Here is a 19218-nt window from a genome sequence, read left to right as displayed (position 1 = left end):
TGCTTTTCTATGCTTAGCTTTATTTAGGCTATTTAAATGTACTTTGTTTTCAATTTTATACAGAACTGTAAATCAGTTTGTAGCACTGTCAATTAAAACTTCCAATGCATCCTCAGTGTCTTGGTTCTTAAGTATCACTTTGTCCTAATAACTGGTCTGCTGCTGTTGGACCCATTGCATGAGTGAGATTTTACTATTCTAGTGGGAATATGGTACTTGTGACAGCCGAAACAAGTCTGTTTATCCTGTCCCTTAACTTGCAGTTGTCATTCTAGGAATTGTGAAGTGTCTAATCCTCTGAGAATTAAGAGGGACATTGGTAACATGGAAGAGTGAAAGCCATTTAGGAGTGCAATGGAAGTTCTCAGAGGGTGAATGTGGCCATAGCTTTGAGTCACATGATGACTAATTCAGCCTCAGTATGCAAGCAAAGTTATTATATGACACAAAAAAACTTCAGGACAGCAAGGCACCTCAATGACTTTGGGAATGTATTACTTGTGTATGAAATTTGAACACTGAGCTAGCTTAAATATCTTTAGTAAAAATATTCCAATCTTGTAAATGACTTGTAGAGTTCAAGACTGATTTATACTGGCATCGGGAAGCCATTTGCTAATACTTCAGCAGAGATAAGGTTAGAAACGGCAACGTGACTTGCCTAGTGTTTTGTACGGAGTTCAAATTAATCTGATGTGCATAGTATTAATTTAAAACTGCAAATACAAAATGCATCCTTGCTAATTTTCACTTAAGCAAGGTACTGCCATCAAGCTCTAACATACTAAATTTACCAGTATATGAACAGCTTTTGATTTTCATAGGTTTTGTTTATTTGGAGTAAATGATACACAACCTTCAGTAACATGTACAGCAGTAACAGTTTATAGCTCTGAGGCACCAGCTTCCAGTTTGGTTTGTTTAACCTTCAACAGTTTAAGAACAGAAGTTTAGTGTGGAAAGTTGAGTTAAAATGTGTTGTACACATCTTCCTTGGAAGCTTTACCATATACTAAATTTATAAATGACTCAATTACAAATCAGTAAATACAGCCCTATACAGCTGTGTGCGCAATCAAGTTTACATATTTAAAAAAAATTATAAAATGCAGTGTCTATCTAATTACAAATGTGTTCCACTGACCCCAGCAACAGAACATGAACAGTGCAGGAGAGGAATAAGCAGCAGTAGAGACTAAAGGTTGCATTAAAAAAAATCGTGTGTCAAATCTGAGCACAAGAAATTTTACAGTAGCTCTTGAACCATGGCTTTGGATAGTGTTTTAAAACCATGAACAAAGCCTTTATTATTCTTACAATAATTAATCTCTACTGGTCCTCATTATGTACCAGGAGAAAATGCCAGTTAAGATTGTGCCCTGCAGGAATATTTATACTGAGTTTTCTGTTTAATCCATTGTCCAGTTTAAACATTGGCTAACAAATACCTATAGAAATCTTGCATCTTAACATGCAGGATAATACTGAATGAAAACTCAGCCATGAACGTTAATGCAAGTCCTGTATACTGTATAGCATATCCCACTTTGCTAAAGAATGGAAGCTTCTGTGCTTGAAAGTGGCTAAAGTTTGATCTCTTCCCATTAAAAAGAATCTTGTACCTCCTTGGATATCAAATTAATTTTACCCAAGGTGGAGGAAGAAAGGTATCTGATAGGAACGTTAACACTACCAAAAGCAAGGAAAATAATCCTAGCAGTACTCATTGGCTTTAGAGTTACTATAGCAACCACATGATTAAGAGGCAAAACCATTAACACCTACCCAGACAATATAACAAGGAGCATCTTGAACTACCATGCCGCTAGTATTGCATGGGGCACATCTATCTGCTCCATTTACTGTAGGGTTATGCCCCATACATCTTTCTAACAAGCCTAACTATCCATTACTATTTTATTCACCACATCTTAGTACAAACTAGGTCAAGTACTGCAGTTGACTCCAGGAAATCAAACTATTTTATACCATGCAATTGAACTTTCTTACACTATCTCAACATGAAAATCAGGTTTGTGACATCTAGTTTTAAAAATGTTCCTGTAGTGAATCCTAGCCTTTATTTAAAAAAAACCATGTCCAATTCTTTGTCATCCTGGAGCTGGCATCAGTGAAACACTTAAGACATGAATTAAAATTCCAAGTGTAAAAGTGACTTTTTTTTAACCTACAAAATACGTCTATACAAAAGCAGAATGACAACCTGTCAACAGTACTGTGAGTGGGGGAAGGGGTGGGGAAAATCAATAGAGGAATGGACTGAGTATCATCACACCTCCAGGAAAGCTTTAAATCCAGAAATCTCTAACCAGGAAAAATAAATATTTAAATTAACCACAGGATGCATTACGTTGATATTTAAGAGAGCAAAAGAAAGAGTTAAACTATACAAAATAATGGAAAAACACTGGCCAGGCAGCATATGTGAGTGAACTGTTACATCATGCACTTCCAGGATTTAATTCTCTAGATTTTCAACCCCTGTTATATTTTTTCCCCTCAATGAAAGGAAATGCAGAAAGAGCCAATTCATAGTTAATGCAGGTATCCTTTTACATCTTTCAGTGTTTCCCTAACCTCAGGATTTCAAGAGTTGAGGAAGTAACCTCTGATCACTCGGGATTTCTTGATTACTGCAAGCCATGAAAAGTACAATTCTGACTTTATTCAGAATGGGCTGGCTCACATTACAAATGCATACAGTTCCATTTTTCAGTGACCCCAGCTGCCAATGAAAAGCTGTTCTTTGGAATTTGTGAACCAATAATATTAAGAGTATGACTGTTGGAAATCGTCCTTAAAGTTTTCTCTTTATAGTGTTTTTAAAAAAAATCATTCCAATTTGAATCCACAACAAAGTCTCAATCTGTAACATTGACAGATATAAAAACAGTACTTCCGTATTTCAATTTCAGCAATAAAACAGCTGCACAGCAGGTTGGTCAATATGCGGGTTATTCACCTTGGGTACATTTGCCATAAATCACTACTCAGCTATACACCCTAAACAAGCAGCATTATTTCACTGGTGGGAACTGGTTTTGCTATGTAGTTTGACATTACCAGTCCTGTCTCATGGCTTCTGACCTCGCGTCTCATGTAAACCTTACTACAACCCAAGGCTGGGTCAGCATGCAGATCAACTGGAAATAAAAACATAGTTCTACAAGTTGCAATTTTTTGTAAGGATCTCCAAAGGCCTAAACAACCCACCCCTACCATCTATTTTCCACAGAAGCCAAATGGAGACATTAGCCGTTTCTGCTAAGAATCTGAAAGCATCAAAGCAGCAAGGAGACTGGAAGAATTGGGAGGGGGAAGAGAAACCAGACTTGGTTTTGGTGCAGTGAGGGCATCACTCAAAGCACATTTCATAAACTCACACAGGCACTGCTGTTCAGAGATTCACATCTGCATTTGGACATCCCAGGATCACGAATATTTTCTTGTGGACAACTGGAAGATTCATCACATATCCTCCAGATAATAGTCTATATAATTACTATATAGCCTCAGGTACCCTGGCCCTATTTCCACTGCAGAAGATCTCTTCTTATGGTCATGCCCAATGATCTAAGCACATAATATAACTGGATAACCCAACAGATGAAGTGGAAGAGACAATGACCTCCAAATGGTTATACAAACATCATGGGGGTTTCTGACACAATATCTCCGATCCATCTCGTTTTCCCACTGTCCTGCGACCTGCAAGGCATTTAGTTTTCCTGGGTATGAGAAACTCATTTAACACTTGGATCTGGTTAGGGAATGTCAGCAGGTTATAGTGAACCACAGCAAACATCAAAGCCAAAATTAATCCTGTCCTCATACGACTGTGTTCATAAGCAGGAAGCCCAGATAGCTTACTTTTCTTCATTTCTCCGAAATAGGTCAGCTGCTAAATGTCAAACCCCCAACATGCATTCTGAGCAAGGTCAACTCGTTCAGCAGAGATTGGAAAACAACCTTCCTGGTACATATCCAGATTCCTACACTGTATTTCACACCTTGTGCACATGACTGTTCTTGGTGCATTCAAACCGGAACAGCTATGCAGAATCACAGTTCCATAAGTAAATTCTGAGTCAGACAATTTACATTTCGAAAGGGAACAAAGCATTCAAATAATAAAGACAAATTTCACATTCCCAACCCACATTGCTCCACCAGCTGGCTATCAACTGCCTGGCAACCAAATGTCTGGAATTTGAAAGCCACTCTACATCTTCCCCACCTTTAAAACACTCCTAAAGATTACCTCTGAAAACCATTTGGGCTTCAATCCATGTGAGATAGACAACATATACATTGCTGTTGAACTTATTACTGAAAGGTTTAATGTTAAAATTCCCGTGTTCATTTAAAAAAAATCTTTTCAGAATACAGTTTCAATAAAATTTAATAAAAATGACCCAATTAATGAGGATGCCTATTATAAACTGGGAAGTAATTGCAAAATCCAGGCTGAGTACCTCACTGGATTCCATAGGGTGTACAATATTCTGCGCCACAAGTCCAATTACTCAGTATGACTTGCAATCTCTTAAATCACATTCTTGCTACAACCAAGGTGAGGGTGTTAAAAGGATGGAATAAAAACTTCTGGAATACTCATCTGCAAGGACATTTAATCTGCAAAGACAGATCATGCAGCATGTTTCTGCCAGCAGATGGTGGATGATACACTGAAACTGATGATGCAGTAATGATGGTTTTACTCCCCATCCTCAAAACTCTATGGTATTACCAAAGAGAAATTAAAACTGTGAAGCTGCAAGCTGCACAAAATTCAGTATTTTTATTGTGGTAATACTTTCTTTAAAAAAGGACTGGATTAAAATACAAAGAGTTGAGAGTCAGTAATATTCAACAGCACATGCAATCAGGGTCAGGGTACAGGAATAAAAAAACACTTTAATAAAGTTACTACTGCATTGCATCAATAAAATAAACACAGTAAAATGCCAATACATCAACTGTCACCAGAGAATCATCTATGTCCCAGCTCTAAGAAACTGTAAACAACATTTGCACTCCCAAAATATTCTTTTAAAATTCCTTTTAGATTCTTCAAAGGCAAAGTCAATTGCTGGTTTCTTGCTCCACTTCATTATTAGCAATTTAGCCACAGGACCCACCTCCATGGTAAGTAACAATCTATTGAAATGCTTCAATCCCAACAAACAGGATTAACAGAAACTGCCAACTACCCAGAAGATTCCATTAAAGTTTGAAGTATAAGATAAACCACTCATTCCTACAGGATTTCAAAGACTGATCACTGAGACTATCACGGAATAGAATAAGTACGTTAAGGGGAAAATCTGTTCTATGGAGAAGGGGCAGTGAAGTAGGATTAACTGAATAACTCAGCACAGAGGCAATGGACCAAAGAGGCTCCTATGACTCTCTTCGAAAAACCAAGTGACCGATGAATCTTGGTCCAGGCAACTCCCATGCCCTTCAGTTTGATGGTTCAGACTTTTTTGGAGTTCAGTTAAAAACATACTTCACAGTGCCACTGAATATGATCAGATCATCAATAAGAATAAAGAAGCCTCCAGCAAATCTCAAAAGCCAAAAAAACCCTGTGGACTGCTGACAATCAGACTGCTAAGAAAACATACCACAGAAGGCACAAGGTGGCATTTTGCTGCCCCCAAATAACATCTCCACAGGCAGGAAGACTCCAGGTGGTAAAAGTCTGGATTATTACAATAAAGATCCCCAGTTCAGAAAGATTCACCATGATCACAATTTTCAAAATTTGAAATGTAACCAAGATCTGCTCCCTTTAAAATACCCAACACAAACCAAAGTACACAAAACAGCACAGAAAGTGTCGATTCATTCCCAGGGTTGTTCTGGAAGTGGGCTGGGGTCCAGGGCAAGAGTGAGGTACCGTCCCACAAGTGGGAGAACTGAAATCCCAGGATTTCACAGGTGGTTGCAGGATTTAGGCAAACTTAACGGTGGGCACGTAGAAACCATTGCGGATCACGACCTCAGGAAGTGTGAGGAGCTCCCGGTGGTTCAGTGCGGTGAAGAGTCTTGCCTCCATTTTGCAAGTGCCAAAATTTATGAGTAAACTCAAGGTGAAGCAGCAGCAATGGCAGTGACAGGTTCGGCAGTGATGGTGAGAATTTCAGAACTAATATTAAGAGGTTCCACACAATACTAAAATGCATCAACTGAAATATTCCTAAAATATATTTTGTCACCAATAACCAACATACTAAAAAAAAACCCACAACATTAAAACTACCCAAATGACCATTGCAGCTGGATTTAAATACAATGAATTTCCACTGGTTCAATAAAGGGTTCTGTAAATGTGTTGAGACACAGTCCATTCTGGAAAACAAAATCTTATTCTGTGATACCCAACAACCAATTTCATAGCACCTTTGGTTATGAAGGTATATTTCAGTACACTCCAAGTTACAATACACAGTCACAGGAACAAACAGGTAACAAGATTATTTTTTTTTGGTCACAGAGTCCAACTGCATTAAATGCATAGACCCACATCACAACACTGAAAATAGTGACCACAAACAATAAGTTTTAATTCAAACAGTCAATAAAAACAAATCAGCCGTTTGTGCCCCACTTACAGATCAGAAGTGGTGGTTCTGAGACAGATTTCTGTTTTGATGGAAAGAGAGGGGAAAGAGAGATTTGAGTCCAACAAACATCTTTCTAATGAGCAGCCTTGCGAGAACTCCCTCCCCTTCCTCCCCACAGCTACGTTACCTGGCTTGCAAAGGACCAGTGGTTGGTGGATCATCCCAGTAGCTGGGAGATCACTTGGATGCACAACCAATGAAACAAACGTGTAAACTCTGATGGCATTGCCTCAGGAAGCAGTAGCACGGCTGGTCCCTGCAGAGCCGCTGACCCTGACTCTGCACCTTGCATCACTTGCTTCCACTGGCAGCGAGTCAGACACAAGGTGGCAAGGGGTCCTTGGGTGTGAAAGGGAGCACTAGAGGTTCAAGGACCTGCTTTTACACTTCGCTAAAACCAACCATCATTCAGCACGTACGAGACGATAAAAGGAAAAATAAGGCATCTGTACAGTACAACTATCAAGTATACCTACATCTTTCTGCGCAAATGCACTGCCACTTGGTGACCTAAACACATTAAAAGCAAATAGCCCCTTCACTAAATATTAAAAAAGCAACTAAACTCTGAAACATCTATGACCAAAATGCAGAATTAGTGGCTTGGACTCTGAGGAATAAACTTCCCCTTTTAGGCTCATGTTGGCCCACCCCACACCCCACCCACCCCGCACCATTCATCCTCACAGCCATGTGCCCATTAGTTGGGAAACAGAATAATATGGCTCGATCTACGTGTGGCAAAAACACAGCAGCAGCAGTGTCTCTGTTTCCAATCGAATCAGAAAGCAGGTCTCCTGCATACTGAGATACCGATATTTCAGTTAAGCTGGGCAGACTGTGCTTTGAATTCCCCTTGAGCAGTGTGTGATGTATGTAGCTGGTCAGCACTCTGTCAGTCTGAAGGGTCCATTCTAACACATCACCTCTTCAGATCTTGATGGAGCTTGCTGTGTATTTCTTGCTCTTTATGCTGCTGCAGTACCCATTGCCCACTCTCCTACTCCAGGTTGGCAGCATGCAAGGTAACCACCCTAGGGCCAAGGGTCAGTAACTGCAGTGGGCATCACTCAGCCTCGGACACCTGCTTCACTGGTCACACCTCCACCGTGCAGGGTCAGGTGACCTGCAGCCTGTAACCAGACCAGCAAAGTCCCCTTTCACATGCGACACCGATCACTTGCATTTGCCTCAATGCAACAATCTGGAGCTAGGCAGCAGCCTGCACGGAGTCCTTTTTTGTCTTTTCCTGCTACACGTTAAATTTAAGCTTTACTTGCTACAACTGGATAGTTTAAAAAGTGGTACGTTATTAAAAATGGACTAAGTTACTGTCATCTGTCTGCCTCGTTGCCTTTCTCTTCATCTCCCCCAAGGCAGGATTAATGCAAGGTTTCTTACCTGGGAGTTTGATGCCAGACAGCCAAATGGATCTCCAACAAACCCTGCCTTTACCCCAGGCTGCATTGGTGCCACATACTTCCTCACCCTCCCCATGCACTGTGGCTCTCCAGAACTGGACTGAGCTACATGACTGCTTCTAGGTTATACAAAATTAATCAGGGTTAAGCTGTTCTTTGTAACGTTCTACTAGTATGAGGTGAATGCAGAATTACTCTAAGGAAACCCACGTAAGGCAGATACTTTCATTACTACACAGGGACTTAAACGTTCAAAGGCAGAGAGGAACCTTTCCAAACGTCACTAAACTAGAACATAAAAAATAATGGCATGTGCCTTGGAGAGAGACTGCGATCGATCTGACCCCATCTACCCAGGTTTCGACACAGGCAGCAGATTCCACCTATTTCTCAGGCTCAGCAGACGTGGAGATCTCTTCACGGGCAGCCTCCACCTTTGGGAAGTTCACATCCAGGATGTGTCGCTGTAGGTGGCGCACCCATTCTTCCTGAATTGAGAGGGGCCCATGGAACTCCACATCGCAAAACCTGTTGGGGAGGAAGATGCAAGTGTTGATCCAATCAACTCATTACTTGCCTGAAATCCTATTACACCATCCCTTCCAACTGCAGCTCAACCCATCCAAACCCAACAATGCCTGTGCTGCTACACTATTACCTCAGATAAAAGATGTTCAAAGGTATATCATGACTGTGTTGGTTTGGGCAGAACTGGCTGGTTTTCCATCTCGCTCCCAGTCCACTTTTGGCCTTTTACACTGTCTCAATGTAGCCTTTCTGGAAAGCTTTAAGCAACAGCACTTCATCTTCAGACTGGGCACATTACAGACCTCAGGACTCAACAATGAATTCAACAATTTTAGATAACCAGAGCAACACACAAAGCCAGAGGAACTTGGAGGGTCAGGCAGCATCTACGGAGGGAAATGGACAGTCGACGTTTTGGGTCGAGACCCTTCATCTGGACTGATGAAGGATCTCGACCCGAAACATCAGTCCTGATGAAGGGTCTTGACCCGAAACCTTGACTGTCCGTTTCCCTCCACAGATACTGCCTGACCCGCTGTGTTCCTCCAGCTCCTTTGTGTGCTGCTCCAGACTTCCAGCACGTCTCCCACTTTAGATAACCAACCTTTCACGTTTGTATCAGAGCCGGCCAGTTCTGTTGAAAGGTCATCAATCTACATCAGATCTTCCTCTCTCCACACACGCTGCCCGATCTCAAGCCTTTCCAGCACTGGCTTTTATTTCAGGTTTCAGGCATCAGAAACATTTTGCTTCTCCAGCTTGAATCTCTCCTTTCAATTAGAGTTCATTTTTAACCCTTTTATTTCCCCTCCTGTTTTCATTCACCTCCTTTTATTTACATTCCCTCCACATGCATCGTCTGTGCTCAAGCCATTACCGTACTTTCTCAGATGACAGCAGCACCATTTTGCCATTCATTCTCTCTTGGTCTCCACCCTTTCACAGGCAGACCCTTTGCTCTCTCCAACCCTCCTCCTTCTTTGCAACCTAAAACAAAGTGCCGATGAATGTTTGACCTACTTTTCTCTCACCAGACATGCTGAGTACTTCCAGCATTCTTTATTTCAGATTTCTAACGTTGGCAGTTTTTTGCTCCGCAGGTTTGGTGATAAGTGAGGTCGGCAGAGCCGCCAACTAAGAGTCAAGTTTCTGTCAAAGCAAGGATGCCAGCTCAGTACTACTTGTAAATAAAACCAGGGCCTTGTAAAACAAAACTTCACAGACTTTTTGGAATACAACATGGAGTGGGGCTCAGTGTTGATACACTGGGTCAAAGGCTACATGCAGAGGAAATGGGATAGCAAACCCCAAAAAGACACACAGCTCAACACGGAGTTCAGAACCAGTGATCTTTCATCCATTTTGATGTTAATCTGCACTGATGGCAGTGTCAAAATAAACTGCGTGAATTAAACAAAAAGGTATTAGGACCTAATAACGTGGTATGTTACTGAAGCACAGAGAACATAGAACAATCCTACCATCTTACTGTTAACATCTGCCCTACTCATCAGCCTGACACAACAGGTCCTATTGCATCAGTGACTGGTACAGTGACATAAACTCACCAATCCTTTAGTCCCATATCACATAGCATATTCTGAAGACAACTGTAACCCAGAGGCAGCTGCTCATTACTAAGCTGAGTAGGTAACTATACCTTATGTGAAGGTACTGGGAGGGTGGGAGCTAAAAACTACCTCAACATTCAATACCTAGGGAATGAAGAAAGTTCAACAGGCTCCTGTCCCCAAAACATGAGCATTTCTGGGAGTGATGGACTCAGGTCTGATGCCCTCTGAAGTGGCAGATAGACTCAACTATGAGAAATAAAACTCTTGGCTGAGAAATAAGAGTATCTTTACCAAGTTTAATTACTGCCATCACCAGCCCTGATCCATCGAAAATTAATACCAAAGTAACTCTCCAAGGTCATTCTCTATCACCAAGAGTGAGGGCTACAAGGTTGGGAGAACACCACGACCAAAGTCTTCGCCAAGCCATGTACTACCCTGGAATGCTTGTTGATGGTCACCAGTTCAAACCCAACACCATAACAGAAACCCAACCCAACCAGTGGTTCAAGCATATTCTGAGGGAGTTAGGGGATGAGTTTAAAAAACCTCACCCACATCCCAAAAACAACCTTCTGAAGAAAAACAACCAGATTTCACAGACTGATGGTGAGACTGGCACACTTACCTGCATTTTAGAGTATAGATGTTTCCTATAAACTTCACCAGTGAGAGGGGTTCAGGTTTCAGGACTGGAAAGATCACAGGTCTCACTCGGAGAGGTTTTGGTTCCTCTGATTTTGACCTGAATGTCTTTGGCTCCTTCCCTTCTTCGCGTTTCGGAGACAAGTTCTCTGTGCACACCGCTGGCTTTTGTTGCTTACGCTCATTGTCTGAACATGAAAGAGAAACTGTTAGCTTTTTAATACATAAATATTACATCTGTTCAACCTTACTGGGAAGGTAGTTTCAAAAATAACTTCAAATGTGGTAACGTTAGACTGAAAACCTGCCTGTACACTTAAACCCTCCAAAGATCACACTGCTCAACAGCAAGAACTCCTGTATTATTCCCATGGATACGCACTGCCCCAGACTGTAGAGAAAAATATTTGCCTGCATAGTGAGGAAGCGAGCCACTTTAAAAGGATTCTAATTAAGAATAGTTTATTGACAAATGTTTGATCCTATATCCTTGGCCAAATGAACACACACAAAACTATTTAAGCATCAGTGGGCACTTTTGTTCAGGGTGAAAATAAATTGACCAGAACAGTATTCCGACGACAATTTGAATGCAAACAATCCAGTGTGCAGGAACATATCAAGTTTTCAGATGTACCCTGTCCATTACCCGTTTTGGGAGGGAAAAAAGTCACATTTTTGGAACATGATGTTTTGAAGGCACAACACCCCTCTGGTTAATGCAAGTGGTAATTTAGAGGGTTTAACTGCACCTATCAGACAGGACAGACAATTACTCCACATGTACCATGAATCAAGCAGGTATAACAGAAATGCCATTTATCAGAAAAGTATTCCCACACACTTTCACATTTACTGCCAAATGTATTCTTTAAAGTTACACTCTAACAGGAAAGAGGGAGTCAGTACAATCCAGTTCTTCTACTTTCTCAGCTGTTAATCAACCTTTCCCTGAATTCGTTGAACTCTGAAATTTGCGCCTGCAAGGTGAGTCACCAAACCGCATGCGAACGGGGCTTGATTTCAATCTTATACCGGTTTAACTTACTTACACATTACAATGAATTAAGCACCTTGGCTCCGTTTCTATACAGAAAAGAGTGCAAGAACAAAGGCACAATAAATACAATCCACTCACGTGCAAATTAAAACAAAAACTTACATACATAAAGCAAGCAAAAGCTGCAACTAGTCCCTGAACTTCTAGGGTTAGGCTTTGCATTCTCAAGCACGTCATGGAATAGACTCTCAACTTCATTAGTGGGGATCAACTTCGTGTCTGGATCACAGCATGTATAATCACACACAGTTTCCTTTTACAGTGCATTGCAATTTAACAAGCTTTCTCTTCGGCACTGTCAAAGTTTACATTTAGTTTTTTTTTGGTTAAGTTATACAAAGCCAAAGGGTCTCACATGTGTCGGTGAGTGCAGGTTCAGCCTTTTCGTGGAGTTCCTCAAACTGAGACAGACTCGGTAACTTCCTTTTCAATCCAGATTTCAGATGGCCACGCATGTGGTTGGAGAGGCCTACACCCGTGGTTAGTGTCACTCCACAATACTCACAGGTTCCTAACTTGACTGGGTGCTCTGTTGTCCAAAATGAAATTAAGATTCAGTTACCACCCTGCCTTCCACAGTTTATTTCCTAATTTAAATTGAGGTTCTGGCAGGTCTCAGCCTAGTTCCTAGTGGACAGGAGCCCACAGCACTTTAAAGGCTCATTAATTTAGCAATGATTGTCTGCAGATTTCTTTAGCGGATGGTGTGTGAAATGGAAATAGAAATTAACATGTACCACTAGGGGCTGCTCTTGGAAGATGGTAGACACCTGAGGTATGCAAGCAAGGACAGAGCACTAGGGTGAGAGCTCTGTATCATGGGTGAAACCCTATCTGACTAGGGAATTCTCAACGACTGCAAAGCAGGAAAATGCTCCACTTTCAATCACATCTCATACAGACTCTCGCATTCATTCCTCATCCATGCATCATGCCAGGTAGTTGGAATGGGAAAAAGACGCAAAGTAAAGGAAGCCCCGGAGCCCACTCAACCATCAGCACGTAGTCCACTCAACCATCAGCATTTACTATTGAACAATTATTTCCTTCCAACTTTTCAATGTTCTTCAATGCACTCCCTTTCAAAATGCTGCTAGATGAAATCTGGACACAAGGTTAAAATTTCAAGCATTTTGATCAAGTTTTCGTGTTATTGTTTGAGACATTAATAGATTCCCAAATGCCAATCAGTTCAAACCAATAGAAATGCTGGATTCTAAAAGGTTTGAAAAGTGAAAGACCATGTAACTAGAGAAAGAAATACTATATTCAGTAATCAATAAAGCTATCATGTGCGAGGCATGGATATTTTATATCAGCTTAGCAAACAGGTCGTATCTATTAATTACTGCTGCTCCTTTTCCACAATACAAACCTATTCACCCTCCCTAAATGGCCCATCACTCTGTACATCTTCCCACCCACCCACGTTTGGCCTGACACATCCCACCCTTCAAACCTGCTCATAAATGGCCCGTCTTGGTGCGGCCCTTTCCTTCCTGTCCTGCCCCAACCAGGGAAGCTCCTGACGATGCCATTTCTCCCTCCTGAATTTCCATAATGGGAAAACCTCCACATACGTAGCGCCTCTAACACTGCAGAGACATCCCCAGGCACTTTGCAGGAGGGGTGGTGAAAACAAAGATGATGCAAGCCAAGCAAAGAGGAAAAGCACAGCAGCCAACAGTCAGTGAAAGTGGCAGGACTTGAGGAATGCCTAGATGCAGGAAAGAGCAGCAAGCAGGAGGATTCGGAATTCCAGAATTTAGGGCCTAAGCAGCTGAAGGTGAAGCCTCCACTGGTGCATCAACGACATTCGGGGATGAACAACCCAGAACCGGAGGATATCGCAGAGGACGAGGGGTTACTGGGCAATCACAAAGATAGGATTTGGCAAGTCCTTGAAGGGAATTTAACAACAAGGATGAGAGTTTTATAACTGAGGGAGTTTTTAAACTGGGAGTCAAGTTGGTTGGCAAGGTTAATGGGATGATGTGAACAAGGTTACTGACACCTTGAGTTTACATAGAGTGGAAAGAGGGAGGCCAGGAATGCGTTAGAACAATGGAGTCCAGAGATAACAATGCCATAAGGATCTTAGAAGCAAAAGAGCAGCATTGGGCAATGTTATGGAGGTTGAAACAAATAGTAGTGCAACAGCAGATAAGGTTTGAAACTCTACTCTGGGTCAAAAAAGACACCGAGGTTGCAAATGGCCTGGTTTGCTTTCACCCAGTTGTCAGGAAGAGGGAAGGAGTCAGCAGCTAAGAAACTGGACCATGCCTATTTACTTGAAGGAAATTTCTATTTACCCAGCAATGGATTCTGACAAACTCTGATAGTTTAGAAACAAGGGAGTAATTGAGGAAGGTGCCAATGAGGTCAAGCTTGCATGTGGAAATTAAAACCGCGATTTGCAATGACATCACCAAAGGGCTATGTACAGATGAGGGACAAGAGGCAGCAAAACACAGAGGACACCAGAGGCAGCATTGGGAGAATGGGAAGGGAAGCCATTATTGGTGGTTCTCTGACTCCCACTAGTTAAACAGTGGAAGCAGGTTAGTGTAGTTCGAACTAGCTTGTCTACAGTACACTCTTCACCAAGGACTTTTTAAAAAAAAGAGTGCAGCTCCATCCCAGAATTTCCAATTTGTTGTAGTTCCTTCCCTAAAGTAGCCACTATAGTACAGCACCTTCCCCAGTGCATTCACGGTAGCTATTTGGAAACGAGTCAGATTCTCACCTCCGACATAAGTGTATGGGTTGTGTTCCTGGCCAGTTTCTAAAACCACAACTTTCTATACTGATGTGGTTCAATGAAGCCTCGGGGTTCAACTGAAATCATAACCAGTGACTGCATCGAGTTTGTGGTAAAGAGATCTCATGATCAGTGTTTGACAAGAGATACAAGCCATTTTAAAAGCAACACCCACTGAGACTGAAGTATGCCAAAGCAAAACCTTTAAAGCCATGGACAAGTACAGCTTTGATTCACTGCCTCAACCCAGTCTCCACTTGGTGACGATCTTTAAAAAGATATCACGTTTGTTGAAAGCACAGGCTTAAGTGGACTAAACCTCCGTGGCAGTACCCAGCTTTTCTTATTTAGATATTATAGCCAAATATCAGGGGCCAAAAATTTTAATTTTCAAGAATACAGAAAAAGGATAGCAGTTTTTAGCTGCAGAGATTTTTTTATGGCTATTCAAAACAGTGGAATGTAGTAACTAAAATATTGACGGGTATTTTGGAATGCCTTAAATAAGTTCTCTCCCCTCCATTCTGTATGGTTCAAACTCAGGGAACTACTGATGAAAGCCTTCACAGTGATGGGATAATCAATTAGGTGTCACAACTATAAAAACTCAAACTGGACCACTGGTGCACTAGGCAATGCTGCACCTCACAGTCTGGGCCACGTTATGAATGATCAGTTTTGGGTGCATTTTGCAGGGAGGTTCTAGACAAAGTATTGCTGCTTACTCCAGGGTGAGGGTGGTGGGAAAAATTGTTAAAACATTAAAAGAATCGCTCCTCCCACCCTCATGCATCAGTTCGAGGAGGAGTGTGTTGGAGTAGGATACTTAACTTTGGCAGCACTGAGGGTAAAGAAATTTCAAACAAGCAAACCATTAAGAGGAGCGCGGAGTTGCTCACACACTATCACTTAGTATGGCTAGTGACCAACACCGAGCTGTAAGCAGCTTTAAAGGTGAATAGGCAGTAACAATATTATTTTAGGAATATTATTTTAAAATTGTGATCACAAAATAAGCAAAAAGCAAAGAGAAGGATAAACAAAAGATTAGTGCAGAAAGTAACAGCTTGTGTCAAAGCGAGTAATCCTGGGTGGGGAAACTGCACTCTGAGCAGTGCAGCTGGAATCAGGAGTGAACATTTCCCATAAGTGGTGAGTTCCTAAGCTTGATGGATCCACAGGGAAAAGCAGCGGACTGAATCGAAAAGTCTGAACAGGTATCTGTGCCACTAATAACTGTAAGTTGAGCCATTGGATCTGGGCTGTGATCAGAGAGCAGCAACCTCATTTGTCTTATGTCAGAAATCTTTTTTGTTGACTGGCACGAGCAGGACCAGTGGCTGTGCTGTTGGTCAGGATATCAACTCTACTCTTCCACCTACAGCTGTTGCTAACAACTGGCCGACAAGCTGCTGAAAAAAACCCTGCATTGATACAAGTATCACTTACAGATTTTATTATTAATAAAGATTATTGCAGTTTTTACTAGTTCCAAATTTTGAATTTCACCTCATGAAATTTTCTATTTGGAACCAGAACTTATTTAAACAGCTGGAGGTAGAAACACAATATTAGAGGTCAGTGACCCTTCCTGATGAAGGGATGTCCATCTGCAACATCCACTCTGCTCCTCTCTCCACGGATGCCGTCTGACCGATGAGTAACCACTTTCAGATTCCCAACATCTGTAGGATATTGTTTTTCAATGTTTTATTTGAAATTAGTCTAATAATGGAGCTGAGTAATCAGATAACTGTATATTGTGCCATGAAGTCAACAATTCTATAGATTTTTTTTGCATTTGTTTTGGACAATCTATGCATTGAAACACTAATGTTCTTAATGAAACAAAAAAAACCCACAGGAATGTTAGGACTCCAAATTTGACAAAAATCACATTAAGGAACTATTAGGGCAGAAGACCAAGAATTTGGACAGAAGTAGGTTGTAAAACATCTTGCAAGAGGAAAGAGAAGTGTAATAATTTAGGGGGAGAATACCAAAGGAAGGTTCAGGGTCCTTTAGAAGGAAAGATTGATAATTACAGAAATCTAGCTTGCATACAAGGTCAGAATTTCTTTAAGTGCGAACATCATAAGAGTTTTAGAATTAAGGGCAATTATAGCAAGAGGGTTGGAGAAGGACATGGAAGGATTTATAAACAAGGACAGAAATTTGAAGTCTTTGTTTTGCCATATTATGAGCCATTTAATAAAAAAGTATTAGCATGTTGGATGTGAGTGTCACCAGCATTCATTGTCCATCACTGACCACCCCCGAGCTGAGAAGGCAATTAAAAACCAACAACTCTAAATGGGTGGTGGGCCTTAGGACAAGTTAGGACAGGGGTAGCAGGATTTTGCACAAGGTCAAGCTGAAAGATGGGAGGACGGCAAGAACAGAAACAGTTCGATGAAGTTTAGAGGTAAAAACAGGATGCATGAAAGTTGCAGCAAATGAGCTGAGGCAGGGGTAGAGCAGGCAATGCTATAAAACTGAAATAGGACGATGGGCTGACCTGCAATAGAAGCTCATTTCAGGTTTAAGTATGACACCTGGGTTGTATAAACTCTGATTCAGCCTTCGCTAGTGGCCAGGAAGTAAAATGGAGTCAGTGTCTTGAGAACAGCGTTTGGTCTGAAAACAAAGGCCTCTGACCATCTACAAGGATTTACTTTTATAAACTTCTAATCCACCAGGATTCAAATTATGTGGCGAAATCTGAACTCACATTTTGCATTGACAATTGCAACACAAATTTGCAATGTAAAATTCCAAGGTAAAATTTGGCAACTTAATAAGAATGCCAAATAAACTACTGAGAAAGATTGTTGCAAGATCTTAGAAATTCTTTGTTAGATGCTAGAAGACTAAAGTGTACACGTGTTTCTTCTGTGAAGGAAGAAATCCAAGATCACAAATTGATTTAGACATAATTAAGATTATGCAGAAGATGATGAAGGCCCAAAACAACGAGGACCAAACAATTTTCCCAACTTCCTTCATGAAGTTGATATGAGTGGATGCTCATCCCAAAGATGAGGTTTTAGTTCATTTACTGTTGGGAGTACCAGGTCACAGAGACATAGAAATTTACAGCTTCAGTTCAGAAGGTAATAAAGAACCATCATATTGCACAGTGTTCTTGAAACAGCCAGGCATGTAACCAAGAATAATACCAAACACTAAACAAATATTATTTTGGAACAACTGTGAACATCTACAGATAGAATGCAGTCTTCCAATTTTCAAGGAAATAAATCTTACACAATAAAAGGTGTTGGTATTTGCAGCCATGCAGCTGACCAAACTTATAGGTCCAACAAAGAGCCACATACAAATAATAAACTTTCATCAAGATGTCCAACCTTAAAGGCAGCTTAGATGAACATTGAACATAAAAGCATCAGAAGCGATAGCTCTGAAAGTTTGAAAGACACTTGGACAGGTACAAGGATGGAAAAGGCCTGAAGGGATATGGGCCAAACACAGGCAAATGGGACTAGTTCAGATAGACATCTTGGTCAGCATGGATGTGTTGGGCCAAAGGGCCTGTTTCCCTGCTGTATAACTCTACGACTATAAAAGACTGCAAAAAATAAATGCTTTGGAGCTTTAGTTGCTGGTGAACTTGATAGGGATTCTACTAAAGTAGATGAGAAGTACATTGTGTATTTTTCTTCAATTGAGATGGACTGGAGGAACTTAAACATTGAGAGAAGCTTAATTATTCAAATGAACACATTAAATTAAATTGGTAGTAGTAACACGGCTTTTGAAACACAAGCGTAGAGCAACAAAATTATCCTGTCCTGCTCCCAGGGATCCAGAAAAACTTATGGATGGACCATGGTAGCATTATATTGTCTGTATTTTTTAAATCACTACCCAGTTATGACACAGATGCCAATGTGGCAAGATGATGTCTTTCCAGTCCACCACCAAGTATACAGTCTTCTCTGGATTATAGTGCTATTACTGAACAGTTAGATTCACAGAATAAAGGACTCATTTGAAGGCAATAAAAAGCTGAGCTGTACAAAGCAGAAGCTTCCTAGCTCTGTGAAACTGGTTAGCTGAAATTAACCAGGAGTACGGACATGCTGGCTGGCAGCTGTAATCAAGTCTTGAGAGACGAGGGAAAAGGTAGAAAATGAAAAGGTTTCTGCTCACGAGCACTGTTCAGCGATAGTTGATAAACAAATATATGTCCACATGTGTTTATTCTGGATAGGAATAGGATGGGGAAATATCTACGTTATTTCTGCACTCTCAACCATTCTATAGGTATAAATAGCTTGCTGATATCTACCATCAAGGTTGCACATGGAAAATAATCACTTGGAACAAGTACCAGGCAACTAACAGCAAACAATATCTTAAATATTATCTAGGAATGCTGAAATAGAGGATCTAGGATGTATAGTTAGTGTAACATCCAATTTGGGCAAATTATTGGACTATATACTTCAGCACAGAATTACTTGTAGAAATTTAGGCAAATTAAAGATATCAAGCCAAGGTGGTAGGTCACATCAAGTGACTCTAAAATTTGACACCAACTAAAGCAACGGCA

General features: G+C 41.0%; 1 protein-coding gene across 1 annotated transcript in view; it reads right to left on the bottom strand.

The window, feature by feature from the left end:
* Positions 1–791: 791 nt before the first annotated feature.
* Positions 792–19218, bottom strand: part of LOC127584864 (uncharacterized) — a 124571-nt gene continuing 106144 nt past the window's right edge. The window contains exons 15-17 of the mRNA XM_052041832.1: positions 12237–12410; positions 10805–11009; positions 792–8602 (exon numbers count right to left, since the gene is read on the bottom strand). Coding sequence (XP_051897792.1) covers positions 8458–8602; positions 10805–11009; positions 12237–12410 — 524 coding nt within the window. The 3' untranslated portion in view covers positions 792–8457. The remainder of the gene's footprint in view (positions 8603–10804; positions 11010–12236; positions 12411–19218) is intronic.

This window comes from Pristis pectinata, chromosome 31, assembly GCF_009764475.1.
Source record: "Pristis pectinata isolate sPriPec2 chromosome 31, sPriPec2.1.pri, whole genome shotgun sequence".
Classification (NCBI taxonomy): domain Eukaryota; kingdom Metazoa; phylum Chordata; class Chondrichthyes; order Rhinopristiformes; family Pristidae; genus Pristis; species Pristis pectinata.
This window is presented reverse-complemented; position numbering and strand designations above follow the sequence as displayed.